The sequence below is a fragment of the Artemia sp. Qi Xiang Cuo genome, chromosome 12 (genome assembly GCF_049724085.1).
Source record: "Artemia sp. Qi Xiang Cuo chromosome 12, ASM4972408v1, whole genome shotgun sequence".
In the NCBI taxonomy this organism is placed as follows: Eukaryota; Metazoa; Arthropoda; class Branchiopoda; order Anostraca; family Artemiidae; genus Artemia; species Artemia sp. Qi Xiang Cuo.
Window position 1 is genome coordinate 888202 of NC_142805.1, and position 24229 is coordinate 912430.

The 24229-nt window shown below is 32.2% G+C and overlaps 1 protein-coding gene across 1 annotated transcript in view; it reads right to left on the reverse strand.

The window, feature by feature from the left end:
• LOC148945644 (vitellogenin-like) overlaps positions 1 to 24229 on the reverse strand; it is a 145152-nt gene that overhangs the window by 94314 nt on the left and 26609 nt on the right. The window contains exons 4-8 of the mRNA XM_089098230.1: positions 23568 to 23754; positions 10552 to 10784; positions 3793 to 4049; positions 2052 to 2269; positions 334 to 533 (exon numbers count right to left, since the gene is read on the reverse strand). Coding sequence (XP_088954356.1) covers positions 334 to 533; positions 2052 to 2269; positions 3793 to 4049; positions 10552 to 10784; positions 23568 to 23754 — 1095 coding nt within the window. The remainder of the gene's footprint in view (positions 1 to 333; positions 534 to 2051; positions 2270 to 3792; positions 4050 to 10551; positions 10785 to 23567; positions 23755 to 24229) is intronic.

The following is a 24229-nucleotide window of genomic DNA, read 5'->3' on the forward strand; positions in this document are numbered from 1 at the left end:
TATCGACAGTATAACCTTAAGGACATAAGCCGTGAGATCTACTTTTTTAGACCCAAAGCGTTTGAAAAATAAAATGTTCTATTTTAAACAGAAAAGAAAAAGAACATGTTAGGACTTTGGACTATAGCTAAATTTAAAAAAAAGAGTTGTTTTAATTTTTGTCAAAACTTTAATTTCCATTGTAATTCTATTACAAAATGAGAGAAAAATTTGAAATTTATTTAATTCTATATGTGTATAATCAAAAAGTTGTAGAAAAAATTCCTATATCCTTTACCTTTAACTTTTTTTTATCTACTTAAAGTAAAGTTATCCATTAAAAATTTCAATTACCATTAAATCGGCTAAAACTTCTGTGCTTGGTATCTGGACATAATAGAATAAGCTCATAGCAATATTTGGTACATTAGGTGTAAATGCCGAAGATTTGAGCTCTCTACTCCTCAAGACGTCAGCAACATACTTGACCGTTGCAGGTGTACCAGCTGTTGCAAGCACATCCAATAAAAGAAAACGAACAGTTGAACGCTCGTCTAGAAAATACAGTCATATTAAAGTGTATTAGAGCAATGTTCATATGTATGTGTTATGACTTTAAAGTTAATTAAAAGAAATTTCTCACAAAATAAGTTATTCAAAGAAAGGAAAAAACGCTCTATTAAACTAAAGCAGAGTAGAAATAAAGTAATAACATCAAAATTGGAGAAAAATTAAATTCTAACTCAAGCGTAAGACACAATAGGTCACTGTCAATAAACAAATGAAACCTGCATGAACAGAATCAAATTTTACTAGTTTGTGTATGCTGTTTATGCTGTTGGCTGTGTCAAAACTGGTGTGTTATTCATATAATTAGTTTTTTTAGAATTCTCAATAATTTGTTATACAAGAAATATACTAGAATGACTTTGTATGAAGAAACTTATGACTGTGGAATATGAATATAATTATTTATTCTTCTCTTCGTCTCTAATGCCGAGATTGTACTTTAATGTATTTGATTTTTGCTAATAAATAAAAGTATTGACAACCACATTCTATAAAGAATTATATATATGACCCATTCTATTTAGTAGAATTAAGCGATCATGGTAACCAGCCCACGATGAAAATTAATGTGTCCAAAGAATTTGCTTTTTAAGCTGATTCAAAACAAATAAGATTCAGTAAGTTGGATTTTACCCATTCAAAGCTAAAGGCATGATAAAGGTATTTTTGAAGACCAAGCTGTCCTTTTCATGACTTACAATAAAATCTATAGTTGAATTAGAAGGAAATGGAAAACTTCTTTTTCTTGATAAATGAATAAAGTCTGGACTTGAAGATCTATTACAAACCAGCTAACAAAAATAAATATTTTTCTTTGTTCCAAAAAAACGTTGCCAAATAAAACTTCTGTTGATCATTCGTCTACAGAACGTATTTTTTTCATCATATTTTAGTGTTTTAGTATTTTCAGTTCCCCGAAACTTGTACAGGATAAGTTGTCTTTTCTGAGAGAAGTACTAATAAGTAACAATTATCCATGCTGGCTATATGACTAAATGGGAAGGTTAAGGCTAAAGTTATACTGTTTTACAAAATTTATAAACACGACTCCTGAAAGACAAAGTCCGTTAAATTAGAATGAGAAGCTTTCAAAGGTCTCGAAAACCTTTAGAGTGAATAGTAATGTATTGAGGAATGGGGGTAGGCCCTTTTAGTGTTAATTGGGCCCCTTACAAAGCTTGCTTTATTTATTTAATTAGTTCTAAAACGATATGGTTCCTTTTTATTAGAAATTCTTTCAAATTAAACCCTCCAAATCCTTTTAATAATGATAATAACAACGGTTGAGCTGTTATATTAACAGAGTAAAAATGTCAAGTATTTCTTAGGTACTGTATTGGTAATGCTTTGTTTTGGGTGTATCCTCTAGCAAGACACACAACAAAAAATACACACACAAAAAACACACACACACAAAAATAATTAATTTATATTTTTTTCCATAATTGAGTGTACACACTGGATTCTGGAGTAAAAATCATTCAAGATAAATATTAACTTACTTGCTACTTTTTGTGCTATGTCTTTAATTTCACTGAGTTTTAAGAGAGAGACATAATGGAGCACTTCGTGAAGTCTGTCAGTTGTGTCTATGTGACTATCATTGCATCCACGAGCAATTGAGGCAGCAACATCTCTGACAATTTGAATAATTTCCTCTTGAGTCTCTAAGATATTAACTGGGCGCGTAGAAGGTGCATCTTCAAAGCCAGGAGAAGCACTATAAGAAAATAAAAGTGAACAATTAAAGGCAATGTTAATCGTCTTTAATTACTACGCTAATTGTAAGGCTGTCCTTGCAGAATCTATTACGCTTATCGTGGAAACAAAATGTACTTTTACTGTTTTTGTCTTATGAACTTAATAAATAAGAAATTGCTCATATTTTCAGTGATGAATATCACTGTAGATAGATAGATAGATATTTATTACAAAACAAAAGCCTCTTTGGGCCATGGCAAAAACAAACACAGTTGCACATATAGTTAAAACACATGATAATAACATATATAACAATAACTAAACATAGCCCATAGCAAATAAAAATTCTATATATTAACTCTTAATTCAATTAGTTCCTGAAAAAAATCTCGGCTACTCTGGTAAAATTATTAATTTTTTATATTATGATAAATCATAACCGACAACTCGACACAACATTGATTTCAGCATACTGTAAATAGAGTTTTGGTCTTTAGAAGACATAAGGAGACCCATCATTATTCTCGTCTATATCCTTGTTTTAATTTTAAATTCCTTATTGATATTAATTCTGGTTTGTTTTAGATTCCTTTGTTTGTCGATTGTGGCTATGTTCATTTTACTCTTGAATTACTATTTCACTTTATTTTCGCTCATTTTAGGTCTAACATATCACTTGTTTTCTTTAAAAAACTTCACGTGCCGAAACTTCTACGCGTAAGAATAAGTATTACTACATTTTATTAGCTATCAGTGTACTTTTCCTAGTTTATTTAGGTAATTTGGGCTATTATGGTGACATTTTATCTCTATTTACACCTTCATATCTCAAAGAATTAATAAAAACACACATTTTAAAATAACATCATTTATTAGTCCTACTTATGTTTACAATAATTACTGCTTGTTTTAAATTTGACTTCATTATTCATTGCAAGTTTTGGATCCAATTAGTAGATAAAATACTGATTTTGACTTAAAAGTCAAAACTTATTTTTGACTAATTTGACTTCATTATTCATTACAAGTTTTGCTTGTTTTGTGTCCAATTAGTAGATAAATACTGGATTTTGACTTCAAAGTCAAGACTGATTTTTATTTAAATCTAAGTTCATCATTCAATGCAAGTTTTGTTTGTTCTGGGTCCAATTAGTAGATAAATACTGATTTAAATTATGAATTCTGATTTTTGTTCCTTTCAAAAATGAATTAATACTTGTTTTAATTTTGAGGACGTCTGTCTAAGTTTAAACTAACTTCTCCTCATCTTCGTTTGTATGTAAGTCCTTAAATAGTATCTAAAGTAGCTTTAAATAATTGTGTAAAAAGTATATTTATCCAAGAGAAAAGCAGCCCAGAGTAATGGAGAGAGAATAAAAAAGCACACTCGCAACGAGAAGGAAACAAGGGGAAGAGGTAACACTCCCCCTCCCTACCTGCTTAATTTAATTTTTTTTTTTAAATTGAATAGTCCGTTAAGGATTATGCTATCTTCTTAATATACTTGAAATTGAATCTCACTTAGCCTTAATATGTACTTACATTTCATTTTTGTTATTAACAGATTCTGGAAATTGATAAGCCAAAGAATTAAAAGTAATTGAATCTTCTGGAGCAGCAAGAGAGACCTCAATATTTCGAACTTTTAACAGATCTAAATTCAAGATTCCACCTATGGAAAGCTTCTGACTTTCAGTACCGAATGGTTTTACAATCGAATCATCAAATGCCTGGGCACGTACAATCCTCCAGTCTCCACCACCTGATTGACAGGCATAATAACGACTTCCAGCAGCTCTCTAAAAATAATGACGACAACCATCAGCTCTCTAGAAATACTAAGATACTGAAGATTCAAAACAATAAGGTTTAGTTTATTGGGCCCCACAGAGCTATTACAAAAGAAACGTGTTTGTCATTTATGATTTGGATATGTGTGTAATTGCAATTTTTATACGGACAAACAAAAAGCCTTCGCGTTGAGAAAAAAGAGGTCCCCAGAGGTCCCCTCAATCAAAATGGTGCAAAGGACATCATCAAATACAGAAACTTAGTTTTAAAAACTTATACAGTCATTAATATCTTTCTAATTACACAAAGATTTACTTTCATTTTCCAAAAGATTTTGTATATATTTATGCAGATTTTGATAGTGACAGGACGCATCTTGAAACAGAACTTAGGAATTAAATTTAACTAGTTTCTTCATCATTAATTGGAAATATACAGAACAATTAGAAATCAGTTTTATAAAACATAAAAATAGAGAACAAAATTGTCACAGAAGAAAGTCCAATTACAACTATGCAGTGTTTTCTAAGTCTAAAAAAAGTTCCAGATCTGAAAAAAATTAAAGAAATTTGAATAAAAATCAGCACAAATTAAACTAAACAGGATCTAAATATTGAAACCAACTAGCTTAAGAAAATGCAGCTTTTCTTTCAATTTTTATTTCAGAATATTGTTTCTATTTAAGTTTTCAAACCCCCCTCCCTCCCTAAAAAACCTACTGCTGTAGGAATGTTTCCAACATTTCGTGTTTACGAACTGTAAGTAAGGAGCGACATGGCTCAATAATACCCAAAACTCTAAGGAACATTAGAGTTAAACTTATTATGCTGATTCCAAGTATACAAGTTTCGTTAAGCTTAGTGTTACCGATCAAAGGCTACTAGCCTAAGAAAATTTGCATGATTTTCAAAACAAGACGTGAAATACGCCATAATTGTTCATGAATCTTAATGAAAACCACACACACAGGTAAAGCGTATCAGAAAACCATTTTATAGAGGTGTCAACCTCCTATCTACAAAAATGAAGTTTGAATGGAAATTAAAATTTCTAGTGTCCTTTTTAAGCGACCAAAACGATAGGAAACAACTATGCCCCCTCCCCCACACCTTTTGTCTGAAATGGTCCTATCAAAATTTTTAGATAAGCATTTTTTTTCACCATATTTGAAAGGCGCAATATTTATGCCTTTGAATAGAACAGCCCCCCCCCCTCCCCCCTCATGGGAAAGGTCTTTAAGTTATAAAATTTGCCCGTTGTTTACTCTTAGTATTTATTATTGGGAAGTATACATAAATTTTGGATGGGGGGATGGGTCCAGAGTTCTCTGCTGGGGGGTTTTTCCGTGGGGAAATTTTCTATGGGAAGGGAAGTTGCCAGGGAGTGAGCTTTTCAGGGAAAATATTACACTGGGAAAATTTGTCAGAATTCCTATACGAAATTGTTTTTATATGTCTTGTTTTCTAATTTCCGTCTCAATTTTACGCATAGAGATGATAAGGGTAATTTTTCAGGGTAGATTTTCAAAAAGATTGAATTGCTTAGATTATACATCCATGGGTAGGGGGATGTGGGGCCAGATTTCCTGGCATTATTTCAAAATGATCAGAAATTAAACAAAAAACAATTTTTTTTTACTAAAAGTAAGGTGCAGCATTAAAACTTAAAACGAACCGAAATTATTACATATATGAAGGGGATTAACCCCTCCTCAACATCTTTACGCTAAAGTTTTAATCTTATCCCAATTTCTTAAGAGTGACTCCTTAAACACAAGAGTTATAAATGTAGAACAATAAAAAGCTTCCTTTAAAGTACTAGAAAACTTTAGTCTAAAAAGAAAGGTGTTGAGGAAAGGGACAAACCTTTCATATACGTAGTAATTTCTGTTTGTTCTAAGTTTTAATTTTGCCCCTTACTTTCAGTTGAGAAAACTTATTTATTTTTTTTATTTAGTATCTTTGAAAGAGCTAGAACAAACTTTTTGGGACAAGGTTTTCAGGCTTGAATTTACCTAAGATGGACCAATGCTGAACAATATGAATTTATTTTGGTTTCTTGGACTATTAAGGCACAATAATTTTTAATGGAAATCTTTTCTAAATAAGAAGTTTGAATTAAGAATTAAATCAAAATCACAATTATAAGATTTTGAAAAACCTAAGTGAAAAATGAAAAGCAAAAAATTTTGAGCAGGGAGGACTTATGATGGGAGAAGAGAATAAAAATCGAGACATAGAAAGGTGAAGAAGGACTTTGGAAATTTGTGTTTCTAGTAGTTTAACAAGAAGGCTTCAAAAATATTAAGCCCTTTTTGTAGTGAAGGAATATGTTAAACTTGAAAAGTGAGTTACACTATCAATTTAGACTTTAAACAGGATTTCAAGAGAGTCACTTCCCGTAGTCCCCCAGTTTGTGTCAACCAAAAGTCAGTGAAAGCCAACTATCTGCATTTTAATGACTGTGCAGAAAGTCCAGATAGTACAACTGTCAAGACAGGCACAGCACTGATAGTTGTTCATCCATCTGACCAGAAAAAGCTACCTGTAAACTATATTACAAAGATAAGAAAACTAAAAAAATTTCAATGTGATACTTTAAAATTGCATGAACGAAAATTAATTGAAATAAAACATGAGGTCCTGAGACAAAAATGAACCCAAATATACAATTCTAAAACCGTAGCCGAAAATAGACAAAACAAAACCCTAAGGGATACTAATCAGATTTTTCTATGTAGAGTATAGCATTTGAAAAGTTTTACTTTTGTTTGAATATATATAATTTCTATCAAATTTTTCAATCAAATAGTGTAGTTACTTTTGCTGTTGTCGCCTCTGAAAAAGAGCTGATAGGGATAATGCATATTCAGATTTTGTTTGCTCAAAAAAATTACTATATAAATACATGTATCCACAAAATACCGAAAAAAATATTAAAGAATCATGGGGAGGGTGGAGATAAACATCAAGAGTCTATCGGCAGCATTTGTAATTGCGTTGCTTCGTGGTTCTTAAATTCATATACCCGTTTGTATGATTTTACGGGATTTGTCAAGTCATTCAATTTTCCTTTCGATGATTATTAAATGTTTTTTTTTTATTCAACATGTTCCCAGACATTTATATATGACAAAGCATATAAATAGAATATTGATCTAAAACAAAAATTAACAGAGCCTCAAACTTATTATCTCTAACTTGAAATAAAACAAAATAATTTAAAAAAAATAATAAACATATTTTAAGTGCACTATCTTTTCCATGTGTATTTATTTCAAATGTGAATGGTCCAATAATCCATATTGTAAAATCAAATACAACAAGGATCAAATTTGCTTCAAAGACTACTATAGAAAATGTGCGTTAAGGAAATGTGACTACTATATTTGCTTTAAGGAAAATTTCCAACTATAGGAAATATGCTGTAAGCAATTGTTGTTGTAGGTTCTTCTTATAACTTTATACAAATACTGTATAGAGCCGCTTACGGCAAGTTTAAACAATTTATATTACCAATTGAATCCACTTGCAGATTCAGCAATGTTTCAAATATTTTATGCTTAATATTCATTTAAATTATAATCTTTCTAGCCAAATTATCTTTTATCAGAATAATGAACAATACTATAGAAACAATATTCCCACAGAGGAACGTAATCTTTTCTGCAGTTAGAACGGGATAAAGTCCTTAACTTTATCTTTAACTTTAATGTACGAACTTTTTGTGTTATATCAGTTCTTCTTAAGAGAAAAACAAAATCAAAATTATTTTGAGTTTTATTTGAAAAAAAAAACAAACACGGTGAATATTATTGTGTCAAAAATGGTAATATGGGCTTCGATTTGTGCTGATGTCACAGGTAAAAAAAAAAAAAAAAAAATGTCGGTTGGTAACCTTGGATTTCTCGTTATTAATAATACTAAAAAGCTTAATTAAAAGCAGTCTCAGGATCCTCACTTCAAAAAATTCAACCAGAACAAAATTTGGTCCTGGTCCAACCTTTTTATTGTGGAGATTCTGAGACTGTTTTAAAAAGCTTTTTAGTTTAATTGAATGAGTGAGAATATACTCGAAAATTTATTTTGCATATTTGATAAATTTATTTTTTATTTCTTGACTTTGTTATTGTTTGTTTGAGCCTACCCATCATGTTTTTCTTTATTCGTAAGAGAAAGTAGGTGTAGGGATAATTCGTCTCTGGAAGCTCCCCCTCCTTAAAAAATCCCCAAATAATATTCTCTTCAATAAAAACTTCACCACCCTCCACTAAAACTTGTCTCACCCACTAAGTAATAAAATTGATTATGCTTTTAAATTTAAAAGTATTCGAAAACTTCCACCTGGCAAACAATTTTTGTGATACTACTCCCCCTGAAAATTCTCCAAATGCGAAAGAGCACCCCCAAAAAATCTCCTTCATAAGAGAATAGAGTCTTTCCAAAAAACAGATAATCCCAGACTGATTGAAGTTATAATATACTCTACATTTATATACATCATCACATCAATTTACTTTTGATTACATATGCAAAAAATTGGATAAGAGTCTGCTAATCAAATGCATTTGATAGGAAAAGTCCTTATCCCCTCGGGGAATTCCTTTCTCTCACAAAATTTTATAACCTAAATGATGGCAAAAGTGTACTTAAAAAATTTATTAAGTTTTTTAGTGATCAGAGGAACCAAGCATACAGGGCTCATAACACAACGTTCTATTTCATGGATTCGCAATAAAAAAAAAACACAACGTTCTAGTTCATGGGGTTTTCAAGTAAATTCTATTGTGTCCGTCTCGCCAATTCGTCCTTGTGTTCATCCCAGACAAAAAGAGAAGATTCCCTCGAGAATATAGCTTAAGCCAGACCGTGGTCATCTATTGTATGTCAAGCTGCCAATAATGAAACAAATAAGATCGTTCTGTTAGATCGTCCTCTTATTGAGCTGGAATAATAGTCTAGCATAGTCACCTCAACTTTACCCTATTTCACTTTGGTTATATGTGCCTGGCAGGAAGATGAAAAGCAAGAATTCCCCCATAAAATTCTTTGAATTTGAAAGAGGTCTCATCTGGAGTCCAGGTGCTGGTTTTTAGAAGAAATTTGATCCTTGAACCAAATAGTATGGAATCAAGTGATTCCATATCAAGTGATTATCAAGTGATTATATTTTGTGGTTAGTGGTTAGTGATATCAACTGATCCATTAAACTTTTTCTAGTGGTTAGTGATATCAACTGATCCATTAAACTTTTTCTAGTGGTTAGTGATATCAACTGATCCATTAAACTTTTTCTAGTGGTTAGTGATATCAACTGATCCATTAAACTTTTTCATTCCAAGACCACCTCATACTGCAAGTTTTTGTTAAATGTTTGCTTCGAGTGCATTTGAAATTGCGTTAAGTGTTATTTTCACAACCATTTTAATAAGTTTCGGTAAAAAATTCATAAAAATTTTTGGTTTCTAGAAGGTTGATTTTCAGGAAGCCAACTCTCTTTTAGGTATAATTCCCGAAAATTCTGGTATAGTGGAAAAATTGTGTGGCATAGTAAGAAAGGGACAAAAACAGGCTAACACACAAGTTATTTCTAGTTTATTGTAGTTAAAAGATATGGGGCTTAATTCTATTGCAAATGCCCCTTTAAGAAAGTCAAAGGGCTTGGGAGCCACGCAGCTTCTCCCAAGAATAAAAGTAAAAACTTTCTTTTGTCGATTATATTTCGTCCAATGCTTTTATCACTGTTGAAGATAGCAAATGATTTGATAATTCTTATCTAATTTGTGTATGCTATAAGCGAATAAGGTCCGCAATTTTGTTTGTGAAACACATTTTTCTTTTTGTGAATATTTTGCTAACCTTTTTTTTTTAGTAAATTTGAAAGTCTGATATTATTGTCTGTAAGTGGTTAGCTTTTTCAATAAAAAACGATCTTTTGTTGTCTACCTTCAATTAGGGACAAGTTGTTTTTTATTATTTTTATTTTATTATCTTTCTTGTTAACAGGAAAATGAAGATAGTATAGTTACAGTGCTGCTCTTTTCTCATTTAAAAAGAGTGACTTATCGTCCCCAAATGACTTTGATTACCATTTTTAAGAACAGTTTACTGTGTTGTTTATTTTTGTTACTAATTTTTTTTATTGAAGAGGGAACTGAAGGCAGCATAGATAGTGTTTTATTATTTTTTTATTTTATGATTTATTTTATAATTTATATTATTTTATAATATACTATTTTATAATATTATTATTTTTTCGAAGTCATTTTATTTAATATGGAACCCCATTAGGTGTAATTTAAAGTACCGTATGTATATTTATTTTGTTTGACTTATTGTTTTTTTTGCACGATTTTGATTTTTTTTTTAACTTTATTCGGGGATTTTTTAACCAAGCATAGGACTCATAAACACACATATGTATTCATAAATAAGCAAATTTTCAAATTGTATAGGTAAATTTTAAATAGATAAATAAGAATTTTCAGTAAAACCACTGTTTTGTTCTTACCTGAGAGATTGTGCCACATTTTGATGCATCCGGTCTACAAGCATGCATAGATGGTAGTATATGGTTGTAAAATGACTGAGTGTTAACTGAACAGCTATCCAAGTCAATTTGCTTATTTAGTTGGTATATTGGTGAAGTTTTTAAGCAAAATTTATGGACAAAATCATAGTTTTCATCAGTGAGAATCTGTGCTCCAGTTAGACGAGCTGTTCGAAAATTAACCTTGCAGTTTCCTAAAAGGAATGAAGGATATATATATATATATATATATATATATATATATATATATATATATATATATATATATATATATATATATATATATATATATATTGTGTGTAAAAGGTAATTATTTGGTTAAAAAGAAGAAAACAACTGTTTTCTTACTTTAGTAATTGAAATAACTAAGCCCATGAACAAGTTCTCGACCTTACTAACCTCTCCAATTACTTAGGATGAAGTATTATAACCCAACAATCATAGGCAGCGCAATCGCGCTGCTTAAGTAAAGAACTATGTTGGCACAATATGTTATTTATTTTTTGGTTTTTCCATACCAGGGCACTTCGTATCGAAGGAGTTGTCGTAGAAACTTCAAAAAGTGCTCATTCGATTGGAAATTAGAGTGGATAGTGCCCTTTTTAATAGTTGAAAGTGATTTGGGGAGAACTAACCCCCTCCCTCCACTCCCATCATTCCCCCAAACCCTTCCAATCAAAATTTAGAGATAGCCATTTTGTTCAGCGTAGTTGATGTCCAGATAGAAAATATATTTATGAGGAGGACGATCCCCCACAACCCTCAGAGCAAGGGTTTTAAGTTATGCCCTGGGGGCATATAAGAACGATGTTGGCACAATGTATTATTAATTATTATTTTTTCTTTAGAGCAGGGCATTTCGTATCGAAGAAGTTGTCGTAGAAAATTCAAAAAGGGCTCATTCAATTGAAAATTGAAGTGGCTTGTGCACTTTTTAATCGTCGAAAGGGATTGGAAGGCGACTAACACCCCTTCCACGCCCACCATTTCCCAAAACACATCCAATCCAAATTTTGATATAACCATTTTGTTCAGCATAGTTGATTTCCAGATACAACTTATTTTATTGAGGAAGAAACTCCCCCACAGCCCTCAGGGCAAGTGCTGTAAGTTATGCCCTGCTGGAATATAAGGTTTTTTATAGAATGCGTTGTCGCAGAAACTTCAGAAAAGGCTCATTCGATTGGAAATTTAAAAGAATAGTGCCCTTTTTAATAGTCAAAAGTGATTGGAGGTCCACAAGCCCCCCTCTCACGCCCACCTTTCCCCCAAACACATCGAATCAAAATTTTGAAATAGAGTCATTTTATTCAACGTAGTTTTAAGTTCTGGAAATTTGATCTTTGAAAATGACAAGCCCCCCACAGCCCTCAGGGCAAGGGTTATAAGTTATGCCCCGGGGGCATACAAGGTTCTTATAGAACGCGTTGTCGTAGAAACTTCAAAAGGGGTTCATTCGATTGGAAATTGAAATGGCTAGTGCTCTTTCTAATAGTCGAAAGTGATTGGAAGGCAACTAACACCCCTTCCACTTCCACCATTTCCCCAAACACATCCAAAAAAAATTATGAGATAGCCAATTTGTCCCACGACGTTCAAAGTTCAGGAAATTATACCTTTGAGCAGGACACTTCCCCCACAGTCTTCCGGGCAAGGGTTAGAAAATATGCCCTGGGGTTATATAAGGTTTTTATTGAAATCTATGTCGTAGAAACTTGAAAAGAGCTCATTCAATTGGAAATTGAAAGGGCTAGTGCCCGAAAATAATTTGAGGGCAATTAACCCCCTCTCACGCCCACCTTTCCCCCAAACACATCCAACCAACATTTTTAGATAGCCATTTAATTCAACGTAGTTGAAACATTTGGAAATTAGGTCCTTAAGGATGACAACCCTTAGCCCTCAACCCACAGACTCCCCCCACAGCCCTTAGGGCAAGGGTTGTAAGTTATGCCCTGGGGGCATATAAGGTTTTTATTGAAAGCGTTGTCTTAGAAACTTCAAAAGAGCTTATTCAATTGGATATTGAAAGGGCTAGTGCCTTTTTTAATAGTTGAAAGTGATTGGAGAGTGACTAACGCCCCTCTCACGCCCACCATTTTCCCAAACATATTCAATCAAAGTTTTGAGAAATCCATTTCGTTCAACGTAGTTTAAAGTTCTGAAAATTAGGTCTTTTAGGATGATAAACCCCCTCAGAGCCCTCAGTGCAAGGATTGTAAGTTATGCCCTGGGGGGCATATAAGGTTAATATACAAAGTTGTTGCAAAAATTTCAAAAAGGGCTCATTTGATTGGAAATTGAAATTGCCCTTTTTAATAGTCGAAAGTGAATGAAGAGTAATTAACCCCCCTCTCCCTTTCACCATTTCCCCAAAAACATTCAATCAAAGTTAAGACATAGCCATTTTGTTCAACATAGTTGAAAGTTCTGGAAAGTATGTATTTAAGGATGACAAAAGACCCCAGAGCCCCCAGGGCAAAGGTTGTAAGTTATGCCCTGGGGGCATATAAGGCTCTTATATATAGTTGTCGTAAAAGCTTCAAAAGGGGCTCATTCAATTGGAAATTAAGAGGGCTAGTGCCCTTATTAATAGTCAAAAGTGATTAATGAAAGTCGAAAAGTTAACTAACCTCCCTCTCACGCCCAACATTCCTCCGAACACATCCAATCAAAAATTTTAGACAGCCATTTTTTTCAACATAGTAAAAAGTTCTGGAAATCAGGTCTTTGAGGATGAAAACCCTCCCCAACCACCCATCCCTCAGGGTAAGGGTTGTAAGTTATGCCCTGGGGGCATATAAGGTTTTTACTGAAAGCGTTGTCGTAGAAACTTCAAAAGGGTTCATTTGATTGGAAATTGAATGATCTAGTGCCTGTTTTAATAGGTAAAAGTTATTGGAGAGAGACCAACACCCCTCTCACGCCCACCATTTCCCTAAACACATACAATCAAAATTTTGAGATAGCCATTTCGTTTAATGTAGTTGAAAGTTCTGGAAATTAGGTCTTAGAGGATGACAACCACCCTAAACGCCTATACGGTAAGGGTTGTAATTTATGCCCCGGGGGCATATAAGGTGTTTATAGAAAGTGTCGTCGTAGAAACTCAAGAAAAACTCATTCGATTGGAAATTGAAAGGTCTAGTGCCCTTTTAATAGTCGAAAGTAATTGGAAGGCTTGACATTTTTATAGTAAAGATCGATGTGGGTATAATGTATTATTTTTTGTTGTTGTTTAGACAAGGGCACTTTGTATCGAAGGAGTTGTCGTAGGAACTTTGAAAAGGGCTCATTCGATTGAAAATAAAAAGGGCTGATGCCCTTTTAATAGTCGAAAGCGATTGGAGGGCAACTAATCCTCCTCCTACGCCAACCCTCCCACTTGCCAATTATGTTTCAAAACTAAACGTTGCCTTAAGATTAAATCAAAATGCACTGTTTTAATGCTAATTCCCAATAGGGCATCTCAGCAGTATTCAAAGAACGACTTAGTGTATTATGTTCAAACTATCAGGGCAACTTCTGCTCTAAAAATTTAACCAAATCAAAATAGCGTAAGTGTATCCAATGGTATCATTGGATGCACAGTGGTATCGAATGGTATCAAGTTTTCGATTTCAAGTCAACTAAGGGAGGTATGAAACTAAATTAAACAGTACTGTTTGTGTCCAGATTTTTAAAAGGGTGTATGTTGTTGAAAAATCCTGAAAATTTTTCTCCAGCATACAAATAGCAGGCCAAACTATAAATTCTTAAAAAACGAAGATATTCGAAGTATAATTTCGATCTTCATTTAAAAGAGTGTGTCAATATAAAACGAACAGAAATTAATTAAAAAACTGTTTCCACAAAATAAGTTTTTCCAAGAAATGTAAAGATCTCTATTCAACCAAAAATGAGCAAAAATAAAATCAAATAATCTACCAAGCGTCAAACTATCACAAATCAGCATCGATAAATAAATGAAACCCAAAACGAACAGAAAATATAATAAATAACCGAGTGAAACTCAAAACGAGAAGAAATTAACATAAGTTGGGCTCAAAACCCCTTTGCCTGAGCACCTATCTCAAGGCCAGAACATAATTTGCACTTTACTGAAAAAAATACAAATGAATATGCATTGTTAGTTTAATATACATTTACTGATATCTAGTAATCAAAATATTAACTTTATTTTATTTATTAAAGTTATAAAAGTAAAAACATTTATATTTTTTTCAGTATAGTGCAGATTATGTTCTGGCCTTGGGAAAGCATAGGGGTTTTGATCCCAACTTAGGTTAATTTTCTCTCGTTTTGAGTTCGACTTGGTTATTTATTGTAATTTCTGTTCGTTTTGGGTTTCATTTATTTATCGATGCTGATGTGTGATAGTTTCACGCTTGGTAGATTATTTTATTTTATTTTTGCTCATTTTTGTTTAATGGAATTCATTATTTTTCTTTGAAAAACTTATTTTTTGGAAAAAGATTTTTTAATAAATCAACTGGAAAGAATTCCAAAATTCCTGCAAAAGTATCATTAATAAACGTAGACGGTCATAAGATTACAAGAACGAGAACCTCAAACCTAATGAAATATTTGCAAGTAATCACCTCACATCAGGGCTTCTCAGAAGAATACAGACTTGCCTTTATAGATTTCGACTTATTAAATCAAATAGTTCGGGGTAACGAACTGCAAGCAAGGAGTAACCCGGCCCAATAGTAACCAAAACGAAATTTTTATACCGATAGATACATCAGAAGAATCGGATTCTTATGGTGATTTCAAATATATAATATATATATATATATATATATATATATATATATATATATATATATATATATATATATATATATATATATATATATATATATATATATATATATATATATATATATATATATATATATATATATATATATATATATATATATATATATATATATATATATATATATATATATATATATATATATATATATATATATATATATATATATATATATATAAAAAAAAAAAAATATATATATATATATATATATATATATATATATATATATATATATATATATATATATATATATATATATATATATATATATATATATATGTATGTGTGTGCGTAACACAGCTACGCACACTCCTCCTCCATCCCAATCTATTCAAAGCCTCCCTTTTTACACCCGCCCACGAAGTTCCCATTTCCTTTAAATCTTTCTTTATGACGTCCTCCCACCCCAGACGGGGATGACCTGCTTTCCGTTTAGCCCTAGACGGTTGGCCGAAAAGAACAATCTTCGGCAATATGTCATCCTTCATCCACACAACGCGCCCTAGCCACCTCAACCTTTCTTTCATTATAGCCCTAGAGAGCGGTATTGAACCACATTTTTCGTATAGCCTATTGTTTGAAATACGGTCTGTCAGCCGGGTACCCAGAATAATCCTTAAGCAATTTATCTGGAAAATATCTTGCAAATCTTCATCCGCTTTTCGGAGCGCCCATGCTTCAGAGCCATGTTTGACCACTGCCATCACTGTAGCTTCTAATATTCTAATCTTGGTTTGCAGACTTATCTTCCTATTCTTCCAAACTTTTTTTTTAACTGTGAAAAAACACCCTGAGCCTTGGCTATTCTAGTTTTAACATCTTCAATGCTCCAACCATCTTTACTAATAATACTATCAAGATAAATGCAGCTGCCCACTTGATCAACCCTTTCATTACCCAACGTCACCTTTTCATCTTCACTTATTCCTAGCCTTAGTGACTTAGTCTTCCTAAAATTATTTTTCAATTAAATTATAGCACCCTGAACTTGCAAAACTTCTTAAACTTCATTCATTTTGCTGACACTTTCATCTAGGATGCTTAAATCATCAGCATAATCCAAGTCCAGGAGACTTTTTCCTCCCCATTTGATTCCGTGGTATCCCATTGCCTTTCCTGTGCGCCTTAGTACAAAGTCCATCAAAATAATCCATTTAAAGGGGGATAGAATACAACCCTGCTTAATTTGAGGTTTAATACAAAATCAACTGCTAGCCTCATTTCCAACATTAACTGCAACAGTATCACTCTCGTATATACCATTAATCACTTTAATGTATTTGTCTGGTATACCATACAAGGATAAAACCTTTACTAAAGCTCTTCTATCAACAGAATCGAACACTTGCTCGTAGTCTATAAAAGTAAGGACCAAAGCTGTTTGAAAACTCAGGCACTTCTCAATTATTAGCCTAAGAGTGAAAATTTGGTCGACACATCCTCTACCTTTTCTAAACTGCACTGTTCTTCTTTTAAAACTTTGTATATGGCATCTCTCAGTCTAAAAAGTATCAAATTACTAAGTAATTTACTACCTACAGAAACCAGACTAATGCCTCGATAATTATCACATTCACTTTTATCACCTTTCTTATAAAGTGGCTTAATTAAGGTTTTCCTAAAATCTTTAGGTACTTCCCCTTTTTCAAAAATCATATTCATAATCTTCAGTAACTTATTTCTTACCTCAGAGCCACAAGATTTAAGAAAATCATTTACCACCCTATCAGCACCTGGAGCCTTATTATTTTTTAATCCTCTTAGTACTGTTGCTAATTCGGCCTCACAAAACATATCTTCCTTCACATTCAAGGTATCACAAACTTTTTCATTTTCCTCGATCTTTTCCTGCAACTCTATCTCGGTTAAGCAAATTTTGAAAATGTTCGACCCATCTCTCTTTTTAATTTTTTTCTTATCGCTAATTGCGGCCCCATTCCTATCTTTCACTGGGCCAAGTCCGGATTGACTACTCCCTCTCAATTTGTTAGCATACCAGTACAATATTTTTTTATTTTGCCGTCTAGCTGCATCTTCAAGACCCTCGGCAATTTTATCCATGGCCTCCACTTTACACCTCCTTAGTTCATATTTTAAAGCTTTCTCCACTTTCTTTACATTCCTTTTGTTTTCGTATGATCTATCACTCAGATAATTCTTGTACAAGCCCCTTCTCCTTTCTATTAAACATGAAGCTTTTTCACTAATATTCTTAACTACAGTTCTAGCTTTCTTCCCTAATACACCTTCAGCAACTTCACAAATAGTTTTTCTAAAATTATTCCAATCATCTTCCACATTATCAAATTTTAAACTCTCAAGTTTATTATTCAACTGCCCCTGGAAAATTTTCTCAAATTCTCATCCTGAAGTCTACCAACATCATAACTTCCCGGGAGGTAGTTTCTGTAACTTATATATATAAGTTACAGAAACAAATTTTTTTGCCGGTCTTTCAAAGTTTTTTTTTTCGGTATGAGCCCAGTCACTCAAATAATAATATCTCTCCCCTCTCCAAACCAAAAAATTCCATATGCTACCATTTTGGTACCCCCCAAATAACAAAAAAAAAATACTTTGGTGGAATTTGTTAAGCTTTAGTAAAACAACAAAACGAAAAGGATACAGAATGGAATTTCTTTTTTTAACTCTAGGGGTCAAGTCCCCTCCTTAGAGTGGCGTCACGGGTAAGCACAGAAGATGTAAAAACTTAGTTATGTTCAGTGTTTACTCTCACATTTGCCACTTTACAAACGAAATAAAATAGAACCAAATCCGAAATAAATTACCCTGTCTGTAGAAACATCTATATAAGAAAAAGAGTCCTAAGATATATAATGAATTAGCCTATCTGGTATAAATTTTTTTAATCTTTTTTCTCATTTTTCCACAGGAGCCCTAGAGACAATCTGGCACTAAAAATGACAATATGGCTCTACCTCACACTCGAGCCGTATTTTTTGAATATTTAAGTTTGAATTTTTTGTACTAGATAAAATGGAAAATACAAAGTGGGAAAAGAGTTCCGTTTGGAGACTGATTCAAATGACACCAGGATTTCCAAAAACCAATAAGGGACTAATTAAAGATTGTTGGTAATTTTGGAGAGTCACTTTTTATCACAGATGACTTTTAGGATTGAATGCATAATTTCTTAGTGGGTCAATTTTATGAGAATGCTATACATCAAACTTCTAACCCTAAGAACAATAAGACTTTGGTGAAGAGGGCAAGCATGGTATTACGTACGACATTTTTGGATAAAGAATTGGTCTGGCGTTCCTGTTTATAAGAATTTCACACATAACATTCTGGTTCTAAAAGAAAATGTATCTGAATTACGGAATTCTCATTTCACCTGCAAGAATATGATAAAATTCAAACGTTGTATTTCAAAGGTGAGGAACCAATAAGTTGGCAAAAGTTGAGGCACTTTGTACACCAGACAAGGTCAGAAATAAATTTAGAATGCGCGGGTTCGTTAAAAAAATTGGAGAAATTAGAATCCAATAGGATGAACTCATTGTGGAAAAACAGTTTGCATTTAATGGCAATTTTTCCATTTCCTCAACAAAAGCAAAAAAAAAAAAAAAAAAAAAAGGAAAGACAAGAGTTGTAAGACAAAACAACAGTTCAAAATTCAGTCTGAAAAGGGAGAAACTAGAGTCCAATTTCCATGTGATGATGCTTTGATTTGCTTGATTGAAAGATTGAAAAAGTGGGGGAGAGAAGCGGACTCGTCTCATGCAAAAAAAGACAAAATTGAAAAAATTGAGAACGTGTTTGGTATAAAGAAGAAGGGAATAGTGTTTGCGTCTTGGTGGGCAAGGATGTGTTGTTAAAAAAAGTGAAAAAATAATAATAATAAAAGGAGAGTTAAGAAAAAAATTATAGGGTTTAAGGGTTTAAGGTTTTACATTTGTAAGTTTATTGTTTTTTCATTTTGTGGTAAGGATTTAGGTAGAAGATTAGAAAATGGAGTTTTTAATTTTGGTATATGGAAATAGAGTAGATTTTAAGTTAAATATTTCGAACTTTTAATGAAGTGTTTGATTTTACAGTTTAATCAGAATTGTCAGATTATAATAGTTAGCTTCAGGATTTGTTCAGTATTTTTAAGTTCATTTATTAGGTAAGATTTAAATCTAAATGAATAGTTATAGTACTGGATTTTATGAATTTTTAGATTATTGATTTTAGATTTGATCATTTTTTTTAATTTTTGTTTAGAATTTATGTTAAGAAAGTGGAATTTATTTTATATGTTGAGGGGGATACGATTCACCTGGATTGTGAAGTATTTGATTTTTGGGAATTGTTTTGAGGATTATTTTAGCTACCTAATAACGCAAGGCCCAGCGAGAGTAGAGTTGTGTTGAAATGTGATGTATTAAAAAAAAATGGTGTTATATTTTTTATTTTTTATTTTATTTATGTAAACATAGTGAAAAGTGTTTTAAAGTGTTATAAGAAAGGTGAATATATTTTAGTACAAAAACGTATATGGATTGTAAATTTGTATTTTAATGTTATATGTTATAGGCCTAATGCACGGGAGCAGCACCTTGCAACCGTGGGAAGCTAGAATGAGAATTTTGAAATTGTTGTATGGTAAATTAATGGATGGAGAATCGTATGAATGAAAAAAAATGTTTTTAGGAAAGAGGTGGATAAAATGTACCAGGAGCGAAAAAATTATGCATGTGAGGAATTATAAAAGTGGAAAGCTATGGAACGTCGAGTAAGAGGTCAGATAGATATGCAGTAAAGTGAAGGAATAATAGAGAAATAGGGACAAATTAGATTACAAATAAGCAAAGAGTCTTAGATAAAAAAAAAGAAGAAAGAAACAGGATTGATTTTATTTTTCTTCTTTTTTCTTAGGAGTACGAAGAGGAAACAATAACCGGTTTGATTCTATCCATTACGTGATGTATCACCACTTATTATTGAGAAAACAAAAAGAAGAGGAAGCGCAGAAAGGAGGACCAAATACCGCTGGATAAAAGAAAGAAAAGACGAAGAACTTAAAATATGCGTTAGAAAATAATTTTGTATCTTTTCAATATTATAATCTATTTTTTATAAAAAAAAAAAAAAATAAGACAAAGTTGGAGAATTTTGCCTGTGCTTGAAGACAGTTATATTTCTGGTGGATCATGTTTTTTGAACAGTTCATGGTAATGAATTATACGTAAGGAGCGAGTTGGCTTGATAGTTGACACAACTCTAAAAACAGAATTTTTATAACAATTGATACACTAAAAGAATCCTTTTTTATGCTGATTCAATATATATCAAGTTCATTAAGATTAATATTATTCATCAAAAGTTACAAGCTTGAATAAATTTGATGCGAGCCTCAGCCTGAGCCAGGAGGGAAATATCCCCAAAATGTCAAGTAATGTATACGAAAATCACACTATCAGATTCAGCAGGTTAGAGAATCACACTGTAGATTTTTAAAAGTCATATATATAAAGTATGAAATTTTGAATTTTTTTTTGCCCGCAGAAAGATCACGGATAACTGTTTTTTGTCTTATTTCCAGGGATGATCTTTCCGGATCATTGATCCTAGAAAATTAGGAGATTGCTTACTCGATCAGAAATATAAATTTGTAGTGCTCTTTTTAAGATAACAAAAAGATCAGAAGGCAGCTAGCCCCTCCCATAGTCCTATTTTTCCCAAGGACGCCCAATCAAAATTTTCAGATAGCAATTTTGTTCAATATAGTCGAATTGTCCAATAGATTAGTTTTCAGGGATAATTTAACCCCCATACCCCTCGGAAAAGGGCTGTAAGTTACGAAATGTGACCTTTTTTTATGTATAGTATTTGTTGTTGGGAAGTATACAACCATTTTTTTTGTGGGGGGCCGATTTTCTATTTAGAATGAATTACTACAGTGAATGTTTTCTATGCGAACTAAAGTTTCCCATAGTGAGTTCCTGGGGAAAATTTGATAATATGGGTATTTGCCAAAAATCTCTTACGAAATACTTTTTATAGGTCTTGCTTTGTCTTTGCTAGCTAAAATTAACATGCGGAGATTTTCAAGGGAAATTTTCAGCGGGATTGAGAGGAGTTCCGCTAAGGGGGGGATTTTTCACGGAAAATATTCTACATTGATCATTTTTCCACAGGAGCAATTACCCAATCGGCTTGGAAGAATTGCAGGGAACAATCTTCTATGCAGGAAGGATATCTGAAATGATTAAAAACATATAGAAATAAGTATTTAAAAAATAAAACTATAATAAGGAGAATTTCATATAGGAAAAAGCTTTAAATTACGAAATTTACCCATTGTTTACTTATAGTATTTGTTATTGGGTAAGCAAAAAAATTTTCAATGAGATTTTCAACAAGGATAAACTGTCCTGGTGGAATTTTCCAGAGAGGGGTACCTTATGTAATAGGAACTTTACTTTCAGAAGATTTCTGTAGAGGCAGGGAATCTACCTCTGAGGGAAGCTGTATTTAACGTCATTATTTGAAAAATGAGGAACAACTTAATAATAATAAAACAAAAGTTTTTTTTCAACTGTAAATAAGGAGTAACATAAAAACTTGGAACGAGAAGAAATCATTAACTATAAAAGGAGGTTACCTCTATTCAAAACCTCACTCTGTACGCTAATGTTTTAACTTTATCCTCCAATTCTTTAAGAGCAAGTACTGAAACACAAGGGTTGTTGAATTAGAATAAGAAGATTTTTTTAAGTTAAAAACACTTAGCATGATGAACGATTGATCGTAGAAGGGGCAACCCCCTGTCAAATGAGAAATAATTTCTGCTCATTTTTGTTTTTAATTCTGCTCCTAAACTGGAAATGAGAGAGGAGAAAAGAAGTTAAATAGAAGAAGGAGGTCTAATTGGAAAATAGGATCAGAAGGACTTTAATGGGTTTTGAAAAAGTTGGGTTGTATTGGCAATATGGTTGGATTAGAAGAGCCTGAAAAGAGTGTTAGGTCCTTCTTATCTATTTTCTTAGGTAGATGGCTCCAATCATTGGGCCCTTGGGAGATAAGAGATTATTATAAGTTTCCTTATTTTGAAACTTTCTTACCAGTTGTAATAACAGGGCCTACACAAATTAAGGGGATATTAAATAAAAGCTGCGGATAACTCACCATAGACAAAGAAGATAAAGCCAGGTACAAACAAAGTTATTTCTAGAATACTTAGGTTTAAGTGGGTGCATTAAATGACGAATGTCAAAAGTATAGAAGGTCAGTAATAGTTGAGCTAAAGCTATAACTAGATGACATTTGCGTGTTTTTATTACAGTTAACTATAGAAATCACTGTCTTGTAGTGTTAGATTCAAGAAATAGAACAGATTTTGCGAAGGTAGTTGCCAGAAGTTGCAAGAAGTTAGTTGCCAGACGGGTACAGTTTAAAAGGTTTGAAACAGAAGAGGAGGGGGATACACTTTTTATATAAATCTTGATTAGCTCTTTGATACCTTTTCGTTTTTGATACTATTTATTTTATGACAATTTAAATAAAATATTGCTCAAAACATAAATTACTTTCGTTTCAGGGCCAATAGCATTCTGGTTTTTAGAAGATTTAATGAATTATAAAACTATTCGAGACTGAAGTTACTTCTCTGGACTTGCCAATTCATTATTACTGGCTGGCTGGTACGACTCAAAATGTCCATTTTTAATACTTTTAGTTTTGATTCATTTGCTTGTCTATATTAGTGTCTTTTTTTTCATTTTAATTTCTATTCCTTTTGGATCACCTTTATGCATCAATATTAATGGAAGTTATTAATTGAAAGTTTATTTTTCCTCGTTTTTCTTGATTGTTTATATAACATTTGGCTTTTATATAGCATTTTACGTTTTAAATATGATCATTTATTGAAAAACAACATGCAAACTTACATAGGCATAGCCCTAACTTCGTATCTTGAAGTAAAAAAAAATCTTTTCCTCAATACACCTTTTTTCGGCAAATATTTTCCACAATCAATTGCTAAAAGCACTTGCTCAATTAAGTTAACTGACAGCATAAGCATGGTTTGTTGTTTAGGAGTAGCAAATAAAAAGAACTTAGGCCTGCAAAGTTTCTATATTCTATAATCCTGGAAAAGCTCCTCTTTTTTATGCATTCATGTATTCATGTCATAACTCACCAAAAATTGTATTTTCATAAATATTCACCAAAGCATTTGCTTCTTTTTCATCTTGGTAGAGAACTTTTTCATACATAGGAAAGTTGCCACGAACTGCATCGGAGTTAAGCTGGAGTGATGAGGCAATACTCTTTTTAATGTTGATGACCCACGTTGGATCTGACTGTGAAACTTTAATATTTTCTACCTGGAAGAAAATATAAGACATCATAAGTTTTAGCCTATCTGCTTCATAAAATTAGTAAAGGTCAGTGTCTGGAATGTAGTTCTTTTTTCAGTTCTTTCATCCCTCAAAAAATTATAGAAAACTCAAGTATGACTTACTTCTTGTATGAACAACCCAAAAATTAAAGATAGAATTAAAATTAAAATTCAGACTTGGAATTCGGTCTTTAAATCAGAAGTAATTGAAAATAAGCTGTGTTTCAGTTTTCGGATTTATTTTTCTGTCGGTTGGTCAAATTGGGGTACAATTTTCCTTATAAGAAAAAGAAAATACTATGGAATTATATTTTTCCTCAAAGCTATTAGATTTAAAAAACTTACTTTCCCAAGTTCACCTAAGGAATTGGTAGAGATCTTAACCCAGAAGAAATTAGAGGCAGGTGTGGATTTTACACTTTCAGTGTGAACTCGGTGTGAATATTATGCGTGTAATTTAT